Source organism: Vipera berus, assembly GCF_964194415.1.
Source record: "Vipera berus genome assembly, chromosome: 6".
Lineage (NCBI taxonomy): Eukaryota > Metazoa > Chordata > Lepidosauria > Squamata > Viperidae > Vipera > Vipera berus.
Window position 1 is genome coordinate 89,715,374 of NC_138208.1, and position 19,325 is coordinate 89,734,698.

General features: G+C 40.9%; 1 protein-coding gene across 1 annotated transcript; it reads right to left on the bottom strand.

The window, feature by feature from the left end:
* Positions 1-2,163: 2,163 nt before the first annotated feature.
* LOC308670203 (calmodulin, striated muscle-like) lies at positions 2,164-2,628 on the bottom strand (the record flags this gene model as incomplete). The annotated part of the gene is made up of 1 exon (XM_081331524.1): positions 2,164-2,628. The coding sequence occupies exon 1, from the start codon at positions 2,608-2,610 to the stop codon at positions 2,164-2,166; it is 447 nt and encodes a 148-aa protein (XP_081187650.1). The 5' UTR covers positions 2,611-2,628.
* Positions 2,629-19,325: the final 16,697 nt, after the last annotated feature.

Here is a 19,325-nt window from a genome sequence, read left to right on the forward strand (position 1 = left end):
TTGAGAATACAACTTCGAAGTCACGCTGGCTGGGAATATGGAGATTGTTCGTTGCAAGCTCTCTTGAAGGCACCAAGGAAAGCCAGGCATGCCCAGGTCCACCTTTTAATTTGATCACACACAAAGATAACAATTTCCTGCATTTAAATGAAATGCGAAATCATGAGGTTACATCCACCATTATTCTTACCTGGGAGAGTTATTTCTCACAGTCATTAAAAAAACAACACACACACACAAAACACAATGGAACGGAAAGAGCCTTTTCTGCACACAAGAAAGGGATCTGGGCAGTCCGATATTTACAAAATAATAGCATAGGATGGTGTAAGTTCTCCTGCTTGTGCAGGGGGTTGGACTAGAAGACCTCTGAGGTCCCTATGTTCTGTGTTCCAAGTCTAAGTATTGTTTCTCTCTCTAGGCCATGCTTTTGAATCTTGGCAACTTTTAAGGGGTGTGAAAGTCCAGCTTTCAGACCTAGCCAGCATGCTGCTGGGGTTGAGGTCCACACGTCTTAAAGTTGCCCAGATTCAGAAAAACCAACCTAAGATTTGTTCCTGAAACACAGCCGTTGCTGGAATTCCTTCATTATATTGCAGGGGGAAAAAATCCTATTTTTTCTTCAATATGCATTATTGTTCTTTCAACCTTGGGAGCTTGACTAACTGCTTATAGTCCTGCCTCCTGTGTGAAATAATAATAATAATAATAATAATAATAATAATAATAATAATAATAATAATAATAATAATAATAATAATAATAATAATAATAATAATAATAAGAAGAAGAAGAAGAAGAAGAAGAAGAAGAAGAAGAAGAAGAAGTATTTGGGAGGGACCTTGGAGGTCATCTAGTCCAACCCCCTGCTCAGGCAGGAAACCCTACACCATTTCAGACAATTTTGAGATTACCCTACCATTTCTCCACTCTGGCAAAACATTTTGAATTTGAATCATGCCGAGGTCGATATATATTGGAAGTTTCTAACTTTAATGGAAGAATCCTGGCCTTGTTCTGACTATGGAAGGGTTGTGTGACCTGCCGGAGGCCTGCTTCAAATTTGAAACGCTTCCGCTTCAAATCCTCTCTTGAAAAACGATTAGCATTTATTTATTCGGCATATTTATATAGCCAGCCATCTCACAAACGTGTGACTCGGGCAGCCTACAACGCCAACATAACAGTTAAAGCTTCCCTAACAATTTATAAACAATCAGAAATAAGTTAAAATAAAGAGGTAACGTAAATCAGCCAACAAGGCCGGGAGAGCCAGAGAACAACCATCACTTCCCCTGATTACAATCACTTTTCAGGGCTCTCCCTCAGATCTTCAATGCTGGCCGAACAAACCCATGGTTTAGGGTTAAAAGAGGGGGAATGAGGGGGGGACCTACAGCAGAAAAGACGTATCACTGCTGGGTCCCACCATCTGTTTCATAACAGAACCCTACTAGGGGTAGGCAACCTTGGCTGTTTTATGACTGGTGGACTTCAACTCCCAGAATTCCTGAGCCAGCCAGCCTGAGGGGAAAGGGAGAGGTTTCCAAGCTGAGCCATACTAGCTCAGGAATTCTGGGAGTTGAAGTCCACCAGTCATGAAGCGGCCATAGTTCCCCCATGCTGGCTCAGGAATTCTGGGAGTTGAAGTCCACCAGTCATGAAGCGGCCATAGTTCCCTCATGCTGGATCAGGAATTCTGGGAGTTGAAGTCCACCAGTCATGAAGGGGCCATAGTTCCCCCATGCTGGCTCAGGAATTCTGGGAGTTGAAGTCCACGAGTCATGAAGGGGCCATAGTTCCCCCATGCTGGCTGGGGAATTCTGGGAGTTGAAGTCCACGAGTCATGAAGGGGCCATAGTTCCCCCACGCTGGCTCAGGAATTCTGGGAGTTGAAGTCCATGAGTCATGAAGGGGCCATAGTTCCCCCACGCTGGCTCAGGAATTCTGGGAGTTGAAGTCCACGAGTCATGAAGGGGCCATAGTTCCCCCACGCTGGCTCAGGAATTCTGGGAGTTGAAGTCCACAAATCATGAAGGGGCCAAACGTTCCCCCATGCTGGCTCAGGAATTCTGGGAGTTGAAGTCCACGAGTCATAAAAGAGCCAAGTTTGCCTACCCCTGCTAGACGAATAACCAACCTGGTAAGACACCGTAGCTTGCGTCACTTCTCCACCATTATTCGTGCAAATTCTTCATAGTTGGCCTTCCCATCCCCTTTTTGGTCCATCTCCTTGATCAACACCTCTGCCTCTTCCTCTGTCAGCTTCTCGCCCACGGTGGTCAAGGCATGTCGCAGCTCTGCCGTGTTGACGTAGCCGTCTCCATTCCGATCGAAGACGCGGAAAGCTGCTCGGATCTCCTCCTCCGTGTCAGAGTGCCTGGTCCTCCTGGCCATCACCGACAGGAGCCTCGGGAAATTGGCCTTTCCCTGGTGGGCCTCGATCTCGCCGATGATGCTTCGTACCTCAGCTTCCGTGGGGTTTTTCCCGAGGGATCTCATTACGGCCACCACCTCCTTGGAGGTGATCAGCCCGTCGCCATCTTGATCGAAGAGGGCGAAGGCTTCTCTGAGTTCCCCAATTTCTCCCTCCGAGAGCCGTTTGGCCATGTTGCTTCTCTGATCCCACACCCACGTCCGTCGCGCTTCTCAAACACCACAAACACAACAGGAAAAGCTGGTGCAGGACGGGGACGCGGCGAAGGAACGAGAAAGATGAGTCCTCGCCCTCAAGGCCTGGATGTGGGCCGGTTGGTTTGAGGAAGCATCACGTAGTAGGGAAGTCGACAGAGGGTGCGCCATGCTCAATTTTTAATTTTTTTTTCTTTAGATGTTACGGTAACGTTAGCTTCACTCCATGTATTTGGTATTTTAGCCTCCAAGAGAATTTCATTACACAGTTCTTTCAGTATCGGACAATACATAATAATAGTAATAGTAATAATAGTAATAATAATACTGCCTGCTCAAGAACAAGCACTACAAACTAATGCCATGAAAGCGAAGATACAGAAATCTACTGACAATCCAAATTGCCAACTTTGCAAAGTTGAAACTGTTTCACATTTAATATAAATAAAGATAAATATAAATAAATATAATATAAATAAATAAATATAAATAAATATGTGAGTGTAGCAAAATCGCGTAATCGAGTTGCTAAACTTAATCCACTGGGCATTGTGTAAAAAATACGACTTGCCTGTGTCCGAAAAGTCGTGGGAACATAGGGGGGGAAAAGTTGTCGAGAATGAGAGAGTGAAGATCTTGTGGGACTTCCGAATATAGACAGATCGCCATTTGGAACGCAACACGCCAGATATTGCAGTTGTAGAGAACCGAAGCGTACAGCTGATTGATATCGCTGTACCAGGAGATGCCAGAGTCGAAGAAAAAGAACTCCAAGTTGGAAGGTACCTTGGAGGTCATCTAGTCCAACCCCCTGCTCAGGCAGGAATACATCTTAATACAAGAGGGGGAAAAATGATAAACAAGCTCCAAGATCCAAAAGGCGAATTACAATTTCCAAATGATACAATTTTTTTAAAAAAAAATCATTAAAGATTACTATGAGAGACTCTATAAGGCGGAGGAAATTCCCAAAGGAAAAAAAATACAGCAGTACTTAAAAAAAGCAGACTTGCCCAAAATTCCAGAGAATATTCGAAACATATTAAATGGAAAAATATCAACGATGGAGATTATAGAGGCTATGAAAAGGCAAAAAAAAAAAAAAGGATAAGGCTCCTGGCCCGGATGGATTACCTGCAGAGTTTTATAAATCACTACAAGATGTATTAAGTCCGATACGGAATTTTTATTTTTTTCCAACTCTCTCAACCAGAAAAAACGTGATGCTCTTGGATGTCCTCGACTTATGACCGGAATTTCTGCTGCTAAGGGAGACAGTGGTTAAATGAGTTTTGCCCCATTTTATAACCTTTCTTTCTGCAATTATGGAGAAAGTTAGGAACATGGTTAGTTAGGAACATGGTTGTTAAATGAATCCGGCTTCCCCCCATTGACTTTGCTGGTCAGATGTTCGCACAAGGGGATTGTGTGAGCCCGGGACACTGCAACAGTCATAAGTACATGCCAGTTGCCAAGCGTCTGAATATTGATCACGTGACTGCCGGGATGCTGCAACAGTCTTGTGTTATAAAGGGTCATAAGTCCCTTTTTTCAGCGCCGTTGTAACTGTGGATGGTCAATAAATGAACTGTTGTTAAGTCCAGATCTATCTGTAGCTTATTTGTTTATAATAATAATAAAGTTGGAAGGGACCTTGAAGGTCATCTAGTCTGACTTTCTGCTTTTGTCCAACCCCCTGCTGTGTTTAGTAACAAGTTAAATGAATCTGGCTCCCACCCACCCATTGACTTTGCTCGTCAGAATGTCACATGAGGGGATCACATGACCCCGGCACATTGCAAACCGCCGTAAATATGAGTCTACTGTCAAATGTTTGAATTTTTTTTAAAAGGTATTTTATTAATTTTCCAGTTTTACAGATAAGTATTTAGAAGGTGTAGGGATGAGCTTAAATGGACTCCAGAAGATGATAGAGGACAGGAAGGCCTGGAGGAACGTTGTCCATGGGGTCACGATGGGTCGGACACGACTTCGCAACTAACAACAACAACAACAACAAATTTAGAAGGCAATGTGATAATTGGGTTAAACAATAGTTCAGTAATACAATCTTTAGTAGGTATCTCAGTTTACATCATCAAAAATAATTCTTCTCTGTTTCCCCTAACATTTGTTATTTCATAATTAAGCTAATAAATTTCTAATTGTATCAAAATTCAGTATAAACTTCAATATCGCATTTATAAATCCATTTTTTTTGGCTTATACATGTCTTAATAAATCTCGATAAGCAATCAATGTCCTTTATTAAATGTCTGAATTTTGATCACGTGGATCCTGCTGCAATGGCTGGGTGAACATTTGTCCTAAATCTCTTTTTTATTTTTAGTGACGTTGTAACTTCGAACAAGCATGAAACAAATGGTCGTAAATCAAGGACTATCCTACTTTGGGCTTTACATTCCGTCTAACAACATTATCTTCCCACGGAGCAGCGGAACAGGTTAAAAATAGATCGAAAGAAATGGAGAGTCCTCGAGCAGAGGCAGAAGTTTGAAACTTTCCATGTGGACGCAAGATGGGAAATGCAAAGGAGTCAGCGGGCGCCCGGCGTGCTTAAAATGCTCCGAGCGCTGCGCTAATTCAAACCGATCGCGCTAATTTGGCCCAATGCGGCCCTTCTCTTCTCCTGTGCTCACTTTCCTTGGCAGAAAACCGTGCGGCTTGCAAGTGAAGTTAACTTGAAAATCCCAGGGAGTGTCAAAAACGCTGCTTTTCCCATTCGGATGGACCGTCCGAGAGTCCAGATAAATGGCTTTGTTCAACGTATGGTCAGCTGGCAGGGAAAACATCGGCCAGTCTCACGAGAGCAACAGGAAAGTTCGTTCTCACCCAGTCAACGAAAAGCAGCGTGCAAAGACCATCCAGTTTTGGTCCCCACCATGTGAAAAAAGAGGTTGAAACTTTGGGAAAAAGTGCAGAGAAGAGCAATTCTGACGATTAAAAGGCCTGGAGACTAAAACACAGGATTTGAGAACGGCCAGTCTAGAGAAAAGAAGGACCGGGGGGGGGGGACATGATAGCAGCGTTCCAGTATTTGAGGGGCTGCCACAAAGAAGGTGGTGGGTCAAATTATTCTCCAAAGCACCAGAAGGCAGGATGAGAAACAACGGATGGAAACCAATCAGTGAGAGAAGCAAGCTGGAACTAAGGAGAAGCTTCCTGACAGTGAGGACGATTAACCAGTGGAACAACCTGCTTCTAGAAGTTGTGGGTGCTTCATCACTGGAGGTTTTTAAGAGGAGACTGGACAGCCATTTGCCTGAAATGGGATAGGGTCTCCTGCTTGAGCAGGGGGTTGGACTAGAAGACCTCCAAGGTCCCTTCCAACTCTATTCTGATAGATTGGTTTTCATTTTTCTTGATTGCATGCCAGAAAATACACTTGGAGTTGACAACTTCAACTGAAGTGTATTTTTCCTTCCTTCCTTCCTTCCTTCCTTCCTTCCTTCCTTCCTTCCTTCCTTCCTTCCTCTTTTTTCTTTCTTTTTTCCTTCTTTCTCTCCCTCTCTTTTTCTATTTCTCTTTCTTTTTCTTTCTTTTTCTCTCTCTCTCTTTCTATTTCTTCATTCTTTCTCTCTTTCTCCCTTCCTTCCTTCCTTCCTTTCTTTCTCTTTTTTCTTTCTTTCTTTCTTTTTTCCTTCTTTCTCTCCCTCTCTTATTCTATTTCTCTTTCTTTCTCTTTCTTTTTCTCTCTCCCTCTTTCTATTTCTTCTTTCTTTCTTTCTCCCTTCCTTCCTTCCTTCCTTCCTTCCTTTCTCTTTTTTCTTTCTTTCTTTTTTCTTCTTTCTCTCCCTCTCTTTTTCTATTTCTCTTTCTTTTTCTTTCTTTTTTTCTCTCTCAATTCTATTTCTTCATTCTTTCTCTCTTTCTCTCTTCCTTCCTTCCTTCCTTCCTTCCTTCCTTCCTTCCTTCCTTCCTTCCTTTCTTTCTTTCTTTCTTTCTCTTTTTTCTTTCTTTCTTTTTTCTTCTTTCTCTCCCTCTCTTTTTCTATTTCTCTTTCTCTTTCTTTCTTTTTTCTCTCTCTCTTTCTATTTCTTCATTCTTTCTCTCTTTCTTTCTCTCTTCCTTCCTTCCTTCCTTCCTTCCTTCCTTCCTTCCTTCCTTCCTTTCTCTTTTTTCTTTCTTTCTTTTTTCCTTCTTTCTCTCCCTCTCTTTTTCTCTTTCTCTTTCTTTCTCTTTCTTTTTCTCTCTCTCTCTCTTTCTATTTCTTCATTCTTTCTCCCTTCCTTCCTTCCTTCCTTCCTTCCTTCCTTCCTTCCTTCCTTCCTTCCTCTTCTTTTTCTCTCTCTCTCTCTTTTTCTTTCTTTCTTTCTAAATTTATTTGCCACCCCATCTTGTATCCACCTGGTATTCCCCAATCAGTTTGCTGGGTTTAACTGCTTAATGAAGAAAATTAACTCCTACATCCTCCCTGTCAAGGTCCACTGCTGCTTCTACTTGAAGATGACAAAAATTGAGAAACACTACAGGTACCAGGTTTTTCCCGAAAATAAGGCCCATCCCAAAACTAAGCCCTAGCCTGATCTTTTGGAGGTGGGCCTAAAATAAGCCCAAAGCTTCTAGTCTCCATCATTTCTCCCTCCGGGCAAAAAGGGTTTGGGTCCGTATGGGGCGCTTGGAAACCGAGCAGATCAGACTCTTTCGCAACACTGCTATAATACAAGGGGTTCTCGACTTACAACCGTTTGCTTCGTGACCGTTCGAACTATAACGGCACTGAAAAAAGTGGCTTAGAACCGGTTTTCACGCTGGCGACGGTGGCGGCATCCCCTTGATCATGTGATCTAAATTCAGACCCTTGGCAACTGGCGTGTACTTATGACCGTTGCAGCATCCTGGGAGGTCATGTGATCTCCCTTTTGTGACTTTCCGGCGAGCAAAGTCAACGGGGAAGCTGGATCCCCTTAAGATCCGTGTGGCTGACTGAACGGCTGTGATGATTCACTTAAGAACGGTAGCAGGAAAGGTCATAAAACGGGGCAAAAGCTCACTTAGCAACTGCCTCAGCCACAGAAATGTTGGGCTCAATTTCGGTCGTAAGTCGAGGACAAGCTTCTTTTTTGGATAATTTTCCACCCGATGGGCAAATTCTCTGAGTCCTCCCCTCCCAAACCTCAAATATATATATATATATATATATATATATATATATATATATATATATATATATATATATATATATATATATATATATATATATATATATATATATATATATATATATATATATATATATATATATATATATATATATATATATATATATATATATATATATATATATTTATTTATTTAGTTATTTATTTAGTTATATTTATATACCGCCCTATTCCCTGAGGACTTCAATTATATATATATATAATTGTTTGACATAATAAAAACAGCGAAGGCATGTTGCCGGTGGAAATAACGTTTCGTGTCACTGTTTTGCTTTCCTTTGGAAATTCCTGACCCCGTTTTAATGAGCGCCATGCTCCCTTTAGGATCTTTTCCGAAACGTGAGCGTGCCAGCCATTTAAAAGAGAGAGAGAGAGAGGAAAAAAAAGGCTTTTATTTTCCAAAATGGAAAGAATCAGACAGCCCCCCTCCACTCAATTTAATTCCATCCAGATGTATTAAATCACGTCCTGGAATCTCTCGCCAGCCGAGGGAGAAAAACATGACTTTTTTTTTCCAAAAAATTTCCCCTACCCAAAGGAATTGTTGTGGTGGGCCCCTTAGGAAGGAAAGGTCTGGTGTAGCCAAAAAAGAGGGTAAAAATCACATCCACCCAACCTGTGGCAGGCAGCCAAGTGACATCAACCCACCGTAGACTTCCTTCCATCTCTAGTTGCTGATCCGAGGCAGATTTAAATTGGGAACTTTGATTGAACAAAGCAACAAAAGTTCCGATTTACACATTTCCAATGTTTATTTAAAAGAAGAAGAAGAAGAAGAAGAAGAAGAAGTAGGTGGTTCCTGGAATGGAATTCTTAAATTGCAGGCACTTTAGCTCTCAAGTATGAATAGAAAAAGAAAAAGAAAAAGAATAGAAAAAGAAAAAGAATAGAATAGAATAGAATAGAATAGAATAGAATAGAATAGAATAGAATAGAATAGAATAGAATAGAATGGAATGGAATGGAATGGAATGGAATGGAATAGAATAGAATAGAATAGAATAGAATAGAATAGAATAGAATAGAATAGAATAGAATAGAATTGAATAGAATAGAATAGAATAGAATAAGGATAGGATAAGGATAGGATAGGATAGGATAGGATAGGATAGAATAGAATAGAATAGAATAGAATAGAATAGAATAGAATAGAATAGAATAGAATAGAATAGAATAGAATAGAATAGAATAGAATAGAATAGAATAGAATAGAATAGAATAGAATAGAATGGAATGGAATGGAATGGAATGGAATGGAATAGAATAGAATAGAATGGAATAGAATGGAATAGAATAGAATGGAATAGAATAGAATAGAATAGAATAGAATAGAATAGAAAATATGGAATGGAATGGAATAGAATAGAATAGAATAGAATAGAATAGAATGGAATGGAATGGAATGGAATGGAATAGAATAGAATAGAATAGAATAGAATAGAATAGAATAGAATAGAATAGAATAGAATAGAATAGAATAGAAAATATGGAATGGAATGGAATAGAATAGAATAGAATAGAATAGAATAGAATAGAATAGAATAGAATAGAATAGAATGGAATGGAATGGAATGGAATGGAATAGAATAGAATAGAATAGAATGGAATAGAATGGAATAGAATGGAATAGAATAGAATAGAATAGAATAGAATAGAATAGAATAGAATAGAATAGAATAGAATAGAATAGAATGGAATGGAATGGAATGGAATGGAATGGAATAGAATAGAATAGAATAGAATAACAGAGTTGGAAGGGACCTTGGAGGTCTTCTAGTCCAACCCCCTGCTCAGGCAGGAAACCCTATACCATTTCAGACAAATGGCTGTCCAGTCTCTTCTTAAAAACTTCCACTGTTGGAGCACCCACAACTTCTGGTGGCGAGCTGTTCCACTGGTTAATCGTTCTCACAGTCAGGAAATTCCTCCTTAGTTCCAGGTTGCTTCTCTCCTTGGTCAGTTTCCATCCGTTGCTTCTTGTCCTGCCTTGAGGCGCTTTGGAGGATAGCTAGACTCCCTCTTCTTTGGGGCAGCCCCTAATTTTAGCACCTTTGTTGTTCAGTTGCTAAGTTGTGTCCGGTTCTTGTTGACTCCATGCAGCACAGCACCCCCTTGTCCTCCATTGTTTCCCAGAGATTGCCAAAATTCTCGTTCGTTGCGTCAGTGACCCTAATTTAACCACCTCGTCCTCTGCCGTCCCCTTCTCCTTCTGCTTTCCATCTCTCCCAACAGCGGCGTCTTCTCCAAGGAGTCCCATCTCCTCACTGGGTGGCCAAAATATTTGACCTTCAGCTTCTGTATCTCCCCTCTAGAAAGAGTGCAGAGAAGAGCAACAAAGATGATCAGGGGACGGGAGCCTAAAACATATAAAGAACGGTTGCTGGAATTGGGGATGTCTAGTTGAAGAGAAATCAGCCCCATTGACGGATCGGTAACCCATAAAACCAAGATGAAGATAAGCTGGAACCAGCATCTAATCAGCCCCGGAGAAGGCCCGCTGACCAAAGAAATAATACCGTCTCCCTCCAATCAACTCATCCTGCCCACAATCACACACGGCGGCTGTATCTAAGGAACGTGGTCACATTAAACCCTGGGGATGTTACCAAGAACATCTGTTTTCAAACTTGGAGACCGTCAACTAAAGCAGGGGCCTTCAAACTTGGCAACTTTAAGACTGGTGGACTTCAACTCCCAGAATTCCTCAGCCAGCCCTCAGGGCTGGCTGAGGAATTCTGGGAGTTGAAGTCCACCAGTCTTAAAGTTGCCAAGTTTGAAGGCCCCCGAACTAAAGGGTTGATGGTCCTCAACCCACTCATAGTGTGAAACCCATCTTCATTCCACAGAAGCCCACCCTCCAGAACAATTTTTGTGGTCCAGCCACAAAGCTGCAAACATCACACACCTTCGCTTAAGGCGTCCCACATCTGGAGTCTGAGAACTGCACACCGCTGGAGGCAGCTGGACTTTAAGTGTGGTCCAGAGGCAAACTAAGGGTTTCTTCTGAAGGAGAAGGCAGACGCTGCTAGAAGGATTCAACAAGGGATGTCAAACAGTGGATTGATTGATTGATTGATTGATTGATTGATTGATTGATTGATTGATTGATGGATGGATGGATGGATTAGACAATTACAGTATGCCACCTATCCTGCCCAGGGGTGACTCTGGGTGGCTGATGGTTTTTGTAATTAAATAAAACTATGTGTTGCCCATCTGGTTGTCAAGTGGCTCTAGGGAACTTGCAACATCATGAAAAGCTAAACTACCGGTACAAAACAGTCATATATTAAATATTGTTTTTCTCTGAGGTTTCTAGACCTTATCTTATGGCAGGAGAGGTTGAGTTCTAGTTCCACCTTAGGCACGAAAGCCGTCTGGGTGACTTTGGGCCAATCACCAGGAGACGGTGAGTTCTAGCCCCGCCTTAGGAATGAAAGCCGGCTGGGTGGTTTGGGTCAATCACACACACTCTCTCTGTTCAACCCACCTCACAGGGTTGTTGTTGTGGGAAAATAGGAGCAGGAAGGAGTATTAGATATGTTTGCAGCTTTGAGTCGTTTACATAAAAGGCCACAATAAAGGCAGGATGTAAATAAATAATAAAATGAATTGTGGCGCTTGTCCCCTGACCTGCAAGGCCATGGTCCCTTGCTGGGAGAAGCTGCAAAGGGTGATGGAATCGTGTTTAAACCGCCAGTTGAGAGCATCCAGAGAGCCCTTGAGAGATCAAAGTTTAGCAGACCATATAAGTCTCTTTCGCTTTACTCCCCTCCTCCTCCTCCTCCTCCTCCTCCTCCTCCTCCTCTTCCTCTCCACAACCCTCCTCCCTTCTAGCAATGATGATGTTACCTAGTTGGGTCATGAAACGTCTCCAAGAAAACAACCCAGCTCAGAGAGCACCAGGAACCCCACAGTCCTCCTCCTCCTTCTTCTTCTTGTTCCTCCTCCTCCTCCTATTCTTCTTCTTCTTCTTCTTCTTCTTCTTCTTCTTCTTCTTCTTCTTCTTCTTCTTCTTCTTCTTCTTCTTCTTCCTCCTCCTCCTCCTCCTCCTCCTTCCTCCTCCTCCTTCTCCCCACAAACCCCACTCCCTTCTAACCCTGATGATGTTACCTAGTTCGGTCAGGAAACGTCTCCAAGAAAACAACCAAGCTCAGAGAGCACCAAGGACCCCACAGTCCTCCTCCTCCTCCTCCTCCTCCTCCTCCTCCTCCTCCTCCTCCTCCTCCTCTTCCTCTCCACAACCCTCCTCCCTTCTAGCAATGATGATGTTACCTAGTTGGGTCATGAAACGTCTCCAAGAAAACAACCCAGCTCAGAGAGCACCAAGGACCCGGCAGTAAACAACAGTCTATTCAACAAACCACCAACAGCACTTCCACCCACACTGACAGGGCATCCACTAGTATATAAAGAGTAAATATCTCACACTTCTTTCTAGCACTGATGACGTTCCCTAGTTGGGTCAAGAAACGTCTGCAAGAAAACCACCAAGCTCAGAGAGCACCAAGGACCCCACAGTCAGTCCTTCCTTCCTTCCTTCCTTCCTTCCTTCCTTCCTTCCTTCCTTCCTTCCTTCCTTCCTTCCTTCCTTCCTTCCTTCCTTCTTTCCTCCCTCTCCTTTCTAGCACTGATAATGTTCCCTAGTTGGGTCAGGAAACGTCTGCAAGAAAACAACCAAGCTCAGAGAGCTCCAAGGACCCCATAGTCCTTCTCTTCCTCTTCCTCTTCCTCTTCCTCTTCCTCTTCCTCCTCCTCCTCCTCCTCCTCCTCCTCCTCCTCCTCCTCCTCCTCGTCCCCCAACTCCAAATCAACCATAGTTTGTTTGACATGGTTAGGAGAAACTCCTGAGTTGCTCAGTCAGGGAGAACGTGGCTGCAAAGGAGAAGAAGAAAAAAAAAAGTCTAGGATTATCCACAAATGTTATCGGATAAGGTCGAATTCTCGGCACCTTCCCATGGCAGAAAAATGCCTTTCCTGGCCCAGCTTTGCAGAGGACCATGATGCAAATGCCAGGAAAAGCAAAGACTACTTTGAGTAAAGCTTCCCTTTCTGGCTCGTTTGCTAAATAAAGAGGTGGGGAATTGGATGGCCAGGCCACCAGGCGCCGATAAGCTCAGCTTTGGGTCTGGTTCCTTGGAAGGAGCCGGGAGGGTGAGGACAACATGTAATTCTCCAGCAGAGCAGAATTCCAGATCTTTTCTGGTAAAAACAGTTGGGAACTTATCTGCCTGCATCTCCTTTGAGTCAGACCTCCCCAGCCTAGACCATTTCAGACAAACGACTGTCCAGTCTCTTCTTAAAAACTTCCAGTGTTGGAGCATTCACTGCTTCTGGAGGCAGGTGGTTCCACTGGCTAATTGTCCTCACTGTCAGGAATTTTTTCCTTAGTTCCAGGTTGCTTCTCTCCTTGACTAGTTTCCATCCGTTGCTTCTTGTCCTGCCTTCAGGCGCTTTGGAGAATAGCTTGACTCCCTCTTCTTTGTGGGACCCCCTGAGATATTGGAAGACTGCTATCATGTCCCCCCTGGTCCTTCTCTTCATCAAACTGGACATAACCAATTCCAGCATCCTTTCCATATATGTTTTAATCTCCAATCCCCTAATCATCTTTGTTGCTCTTCTCAGCATCCTTTGTAGAGTCTCAGCATCTTTGTTGTATCCTGGCAACCCAAACTGGGTGCAAGTATTCCAAGTGTGGCCTTACCAAAGCGTTGTAAAGTGGTATTAGCACTTTATGTGACCTTGATCCTATCCCTTTGCTGATACAATCTAGGGCTGCTTTGCTCAAGGACTGCCTGTCTATCAAGAATCCTTCGGCCCCATGGTTCAGTTTTCATCGGCCATCTTGACACAGGAGCAATTGAGTGGCAAAGAAGATCCTGAGCACTAACCACTCCACCGCTCTACCTTCTGGGGGGGAAAATAAAGGGTTTCGTAAGTTGACATTTCCCTCCCCCACCCCACCCCGTCCAAGGATGCTATTTGGTAAAACAGGAGAGCCCCCGCCATCCGGGGACCACTTCACATGCTTTCCAAAGTCCAAAAGTTTCCGTTGGCCTGGAAAAAATCCTTTTGAGAGAACCACAAAAGTTGTGCGAAACATGGATTTTGGCACCCAGTAAAGGTTTTCGTTCTTAAGGATGGGACGTCCGAGAAGTTTGGAAAAAGGATCATGGTTTTGTGGTCTTCTGCTGGCGGGGTGTGTGTGTGTCACCACAATGGCAAAGGGCAGAAGCCACCGGACAGGCCCATTTCTTCAGTGTGTCTCTGGATCTTGTTGAACACTCTATTTAACAAGATGGCGGGTGGGGGTGGGTGGGTCTTCTTAATTCTGGTTGTTCACCTGAATTATTTAAGTGAGACTTTTCCTCTGTCGTGTTTCTTCTCGAGCAATTGCCTCAGCTCAGTACAGATACAGATAATCCTCTACTTACGACCAGAACTGAATGCAAAAATTTCTATTGCTAAATGAGGCACTTGTTAAGTGGGTTCGGCCTCATTTTACCACCTCCCTTTCCACAGTTCTGTTTTTCAAACTTGGCAACTTAAAGACGGGTGGACTTCCACTCCCAGAGTTCCCCAGCCGGCCTGCTTTAAGATGGGAGGACTTCAATTCCCAGAATTCCTCAGTCCACTCATCTTAAAGTTGCCAAGTTTGAAAAACATTGAACTAAGCTACGAACGTATAATATTTGCATGCAGCCGAGTCCAGATTTAGGTGAGCCAAACAGCAACCAAACCCTCAATTTAAGGTTAGTCAACAAATTAACAACAGTCACAAGGCAGGAATTTAAATAATCTGTGTCGTTAAAGGTTGTTTATGCCAGTGACATCTGGAACATCACAACGTCAGGCTTACACAACTGGTAGGTAAGCTTTGTAAACCGTACCTCCAGGCTGACATGCGATTTACAAATGAAATACATGAATAGCCAGAAAATTAATTCACTATTTATAAGATCAGCGATCCTGTCCAGGGATTGTTTGTTTTTTCTTTATTCCCGTGGGAAGACTCACAATTAAAATAAGACTTCCTATACGGTATAAAATTTAAAATGTATAAATGCAGGATTAAAATATGTGCAAGTTAAATAGGTCTTGCCCAGAAACTAGTAAATATTTAATTTCTGCTTAGATTGTAAGCCGCCCTGAGTCTTCAGAGAAGGGTGGGATATAAATGGGATTAAAATAAAATAAATAAATAAAAATATACATTGCTTTGTGTCGTGTTGCCTCAAGGGCCGATTACGTATATGTGGTTGTCTGTGTGTCACCACAACGACAAAGGGCAGAAGCCATCGGACAGGCCCATTTCTTCAGAGTGTCTCTGGATCTTGTTGAACACTCTATTTAACCATTTCCATACTTCCTAGGTTTCACCAATCCCAAGTTTAGTGAGACCACACCTGGAATACTGGAGCCAGTTTTGGTCACCATATCACAAAAAAGATGTTGAGAGTATAGGAAAAAAAATCAGAGAAGAAAAACTAGGATGATCCAAGGCCTGGAGACCAAAACATACGAAGAACGGCTGCGGGACTTGGGTTTGGCTAGTCCAGGGGTAGGCAACCTCGGCTCTTTTATGACTCATGGACTTCAACTCCCAGAATTCCTGAGCCAGCTATGTTGACTCAAGAATTCTGGGAGTTGAAGTCCATGAGTCATAAAAGAGCCGAGGTTGCCTACCTCTGGGCTAGTCTAAAGAAAAGAAGAAATAGGGGAGACATGATAGCAGCATTCCAGTATTTGAGGGGCTGCCACAAAGAAGAGGGGGGCCTGAAATGGTATAAGGTTTCCTGCCTGAGCAGGGGGTTGGACTAGATGACCTCCAAGGTCCCTTCCAATTTCTTCTTCTTCTTCTTCTTCTTCTTCTTCTTCTTCTTCTTCTTCTTCTTCTTCTTCTTCTTCTTCTTCTTCTTCTTCTTCTTCTTCTTCTTCTTCATCATCATCATCATCATCATCATCATTATTATTATTATTATTATTATTATTATTATTATTATTATTATTATTATTATTATTATTATTATTATTATTATTATTATTACTTATTCTCCAAAACACCAGAAGGCAGGATGAGAAACAACGGATGGGAACTATCCAAGGAGAGAAGCAACCTGGAATTAAGGAGAAACTTCCTGACAGTGTGGACAGTTAACCCGTGGAACAGCTTGCCTCCAGAAATCGTTTCTTAAATTAATTAAGAAAATGTATAACTCTTTCTGGAATTTGAAAATGGAAAATGAACAAGTTGAAGAAAGAAGAACAACACGAGCAAAGAATTTTGGATACAATATAGATTTAGAGAAAGGGCCGAACCTGTGGGGGGAAAAATTATAAATTGACAACCTCACCTTTCTTACAAAGAAAACTTAATATAAAATGTTTTATAGATGGCACTTGCTGCCAGCAAGAGCAGCAAAAATGTTTAACAATATGTCGGATAGATGTTGGAAATGTAAACACAAGTCAGGCACTTATTATCATGCATGGTGGACATGTGTTAAAGCAAAGAGATAACTGGACAAAAATACATACCTGACTGGAAAAGATGCTGGGAAAACATGTAGGTTTTAAACCTGAACTATTTTTATTAGGTATAATGCCAGAAAAGCTTGACAAACAAAGTATATATTTGATTTTACATGTCATAACAGCGGCAAGAATCATATTCGCACAATATGGGGGGGGAAAATGAAGAAATACCACCAGAGGAAGAAATAATTAAAAAAAATACTAGACTGTGCGGAAATGGATAGCCTCACTTTGAGGTTGAAAGAAAAAGAAGAAGCAGAATATTTTCCAACCTGGGACTTATTTTATCAATGGCTGGAGAAAAGAATAAGGGATTAGAAATTTAATTTGTATTAGTCAATGATAAACTCAGGCAACACCCTTATTGAACAAGCACTTTTGAATTGTATGAAAAAATCAACATATATATATATATATATATATATATATATATATATATATATATATATATATATATATATATATATATATATATATATATATATATATATATATATATATATATATATATATATATATATATATATATATATATATATATATATAAATCGTGGGCGCTCCATCACTCGACGTTTTTAAGAGGAGTATGGACAGTCAGTTGTCTGAGATGGTGTAGATTCTCCTGCTTGAGCGGGGGGGGGGGGCTGGACTAGAAGACCTCCAAGGTCCCTTCCAGCTTCTCTTCTCTTCTCTTCTCTTCTCTTCTCTTCTCTTCTCTTCTCTTCTCTTCTACTCTATTCTATTCTATTCTATTCTATTTTCTATTCTATTCACTATTCACTATTCACTATTCACTATTCTCTATTCTATTCTATTCTATTCTATTCTATTCTATTCTATTCTATTCTATTCTATTCCATATTTTCTATTCTATTCTATTCTATTCTATTTTCTATTCTATTCACTATTTTCTATTCTATTCTATTCTATTTTCTATTCTATTCACTATTCACTATTCACTATTCACTATTCTCTATTCTATTCTATTCTATTCTATTCTATTCTATTCCATATTTTCTATTCTATTCTATTCTATTCTATTCTATTCTATTCTATTTTCTATTCTATTCCCTATTTTCTATTCTATTCTATTCTATTCTATTCTGTTCTATTCTATTCTATTCTATTCTATTCTATTCTATTCTATTCTATTCTATTCTCTATTTTCTATTCTATTCCCTATTCCCTATTTTCTATTCTATTCTATTCTATTCCTTATTCTATTCTATTCTATTCTATTCTATTCTATTCTATTCTATTCTATTCTATTCTATTCTTTCTCTATTCTATTCTATTCTATTCTATTCTATTCTATTCTATTCTATTCTATTCTATTCTATTCTATTCTATTCTATTCTATTCTATTCTATTCTATTCCCTATTCTATTCTATTCTATTCTATTCTATTCTATTCTATTCTATTCTATTCTATTCTATTCTATTATATTCTATTCTATTCTTTCTCTATTCTATTCTATTCTATTCTATTCTATTCTATTCTATTCTATTCTATTCTATTCCCTATTCTATTCTATTCTATTCTATTCTATTCTATTCTATTCTATTCTATTCTATTCTATTCTATTCTATTCTATTCTATTATATTCTATTCTATTCTTTCTCTATTCTATTCTATTCTATTCTATTCTATTCTATTCTATTCTATTCTATTCTATTCTATTCTATTCTATTCTATTCTATTCTATTATATTCTATTCTATTCCAGAGCTACAGACAAGATTGCTGAAAGTTGAAAAAGCCTGGAAAGTGACAACAAATTCCTCTCGCTGTGAAGGCTGCACTGTTCCATAACGATTTGGAGATGAAGCTTTCTGCCGAAGGTTCAACATCCAGGCTAAGATTTGTTCTCCCCCTGCAGAACCAAGTTTAGTCATGGTTTCATGAAAACCAAAAATCTCTTGTATCGTTTTTTGGAACCAGCCCACCACCATCCAGTGGGGTCCTTCCCCCATTTAATGTCTTGTCTGACGTGCAGTCTGACAGCTGCAAAGAATTAAACTTTGATTGTTTCGATTTCATTTCTTTCTTTCTTTCTTTCTTTCTTTCTTTCTTTCTTTCTTTCTTTCTTTCTTTCTTTCTTTCTTTCTTTCTTTCTTTCTTTCTTTCTAGCAAGCGGGTTTGTGCCAGATGTTTTCCAAAGGCACATCACGCACAGCGAGAGACAAAAAACCAGACACTGCTTTGAACAGCGTTTCTGGTTACATTTTGGGTCGGAGAAAAAAAAACAACTGTGATGATTCTGTGAACTTTTGCTGAAAGGGCCCTTGAAAAGAGAATTCTGCATTTCAACGTCATCTTTTTTTAAAAAAAAAGAAAAAAAAAGGTCTGGAGATCGAGGAACGTCGATCCCGGAAAGAAAAAGAAAAAAGTAATCTAAGGATTTTGAAGATCGAGGTCATATTAACCTCTCCTTTCTTCCAGGAAGGTTAGCCAAAGTTGGGATGGACTGAGAACGTGATAAAGGCTAAGAGAAGAACTACCAAGATCAAACCAATCTTTATTGTTCATAGATTAGCAAATCGAATTCAAGAGTCACAATTGACTGAGAGAAAAGGAAAAATACAGCTACTCTAAAATATCTAAAAAGTTAATACCCAAAAGTGGAAGACGCAAATGGACTTGTTTGTTTTTTGAAGACCTTTTGCTACTCACCCAAGAAGCTTCTTCAGCTCTGACTGGATGGTGGGGAATGGAAGGATTTATACTCCTTGCAGATAGCTGGTCATTTGCATTTTTTTAAGAGAGTCGTTGAGGCCACTTGGAAGTTTGCCTGTGTCCTCAGGGTCACCCCTAAGGTGGGACTAGAACTCATTGCCTCCTTATGATTGGCCCAAAGTCACCCAGCCGGCTTCCACACCCAATGCAGGACTAGAATTCAGTCTCCCAGTGATTGGCCCAAAGTCACCTAGCCAATTTTCATGCCTGAGACAGGACTAGAACTCACCGTCTCCT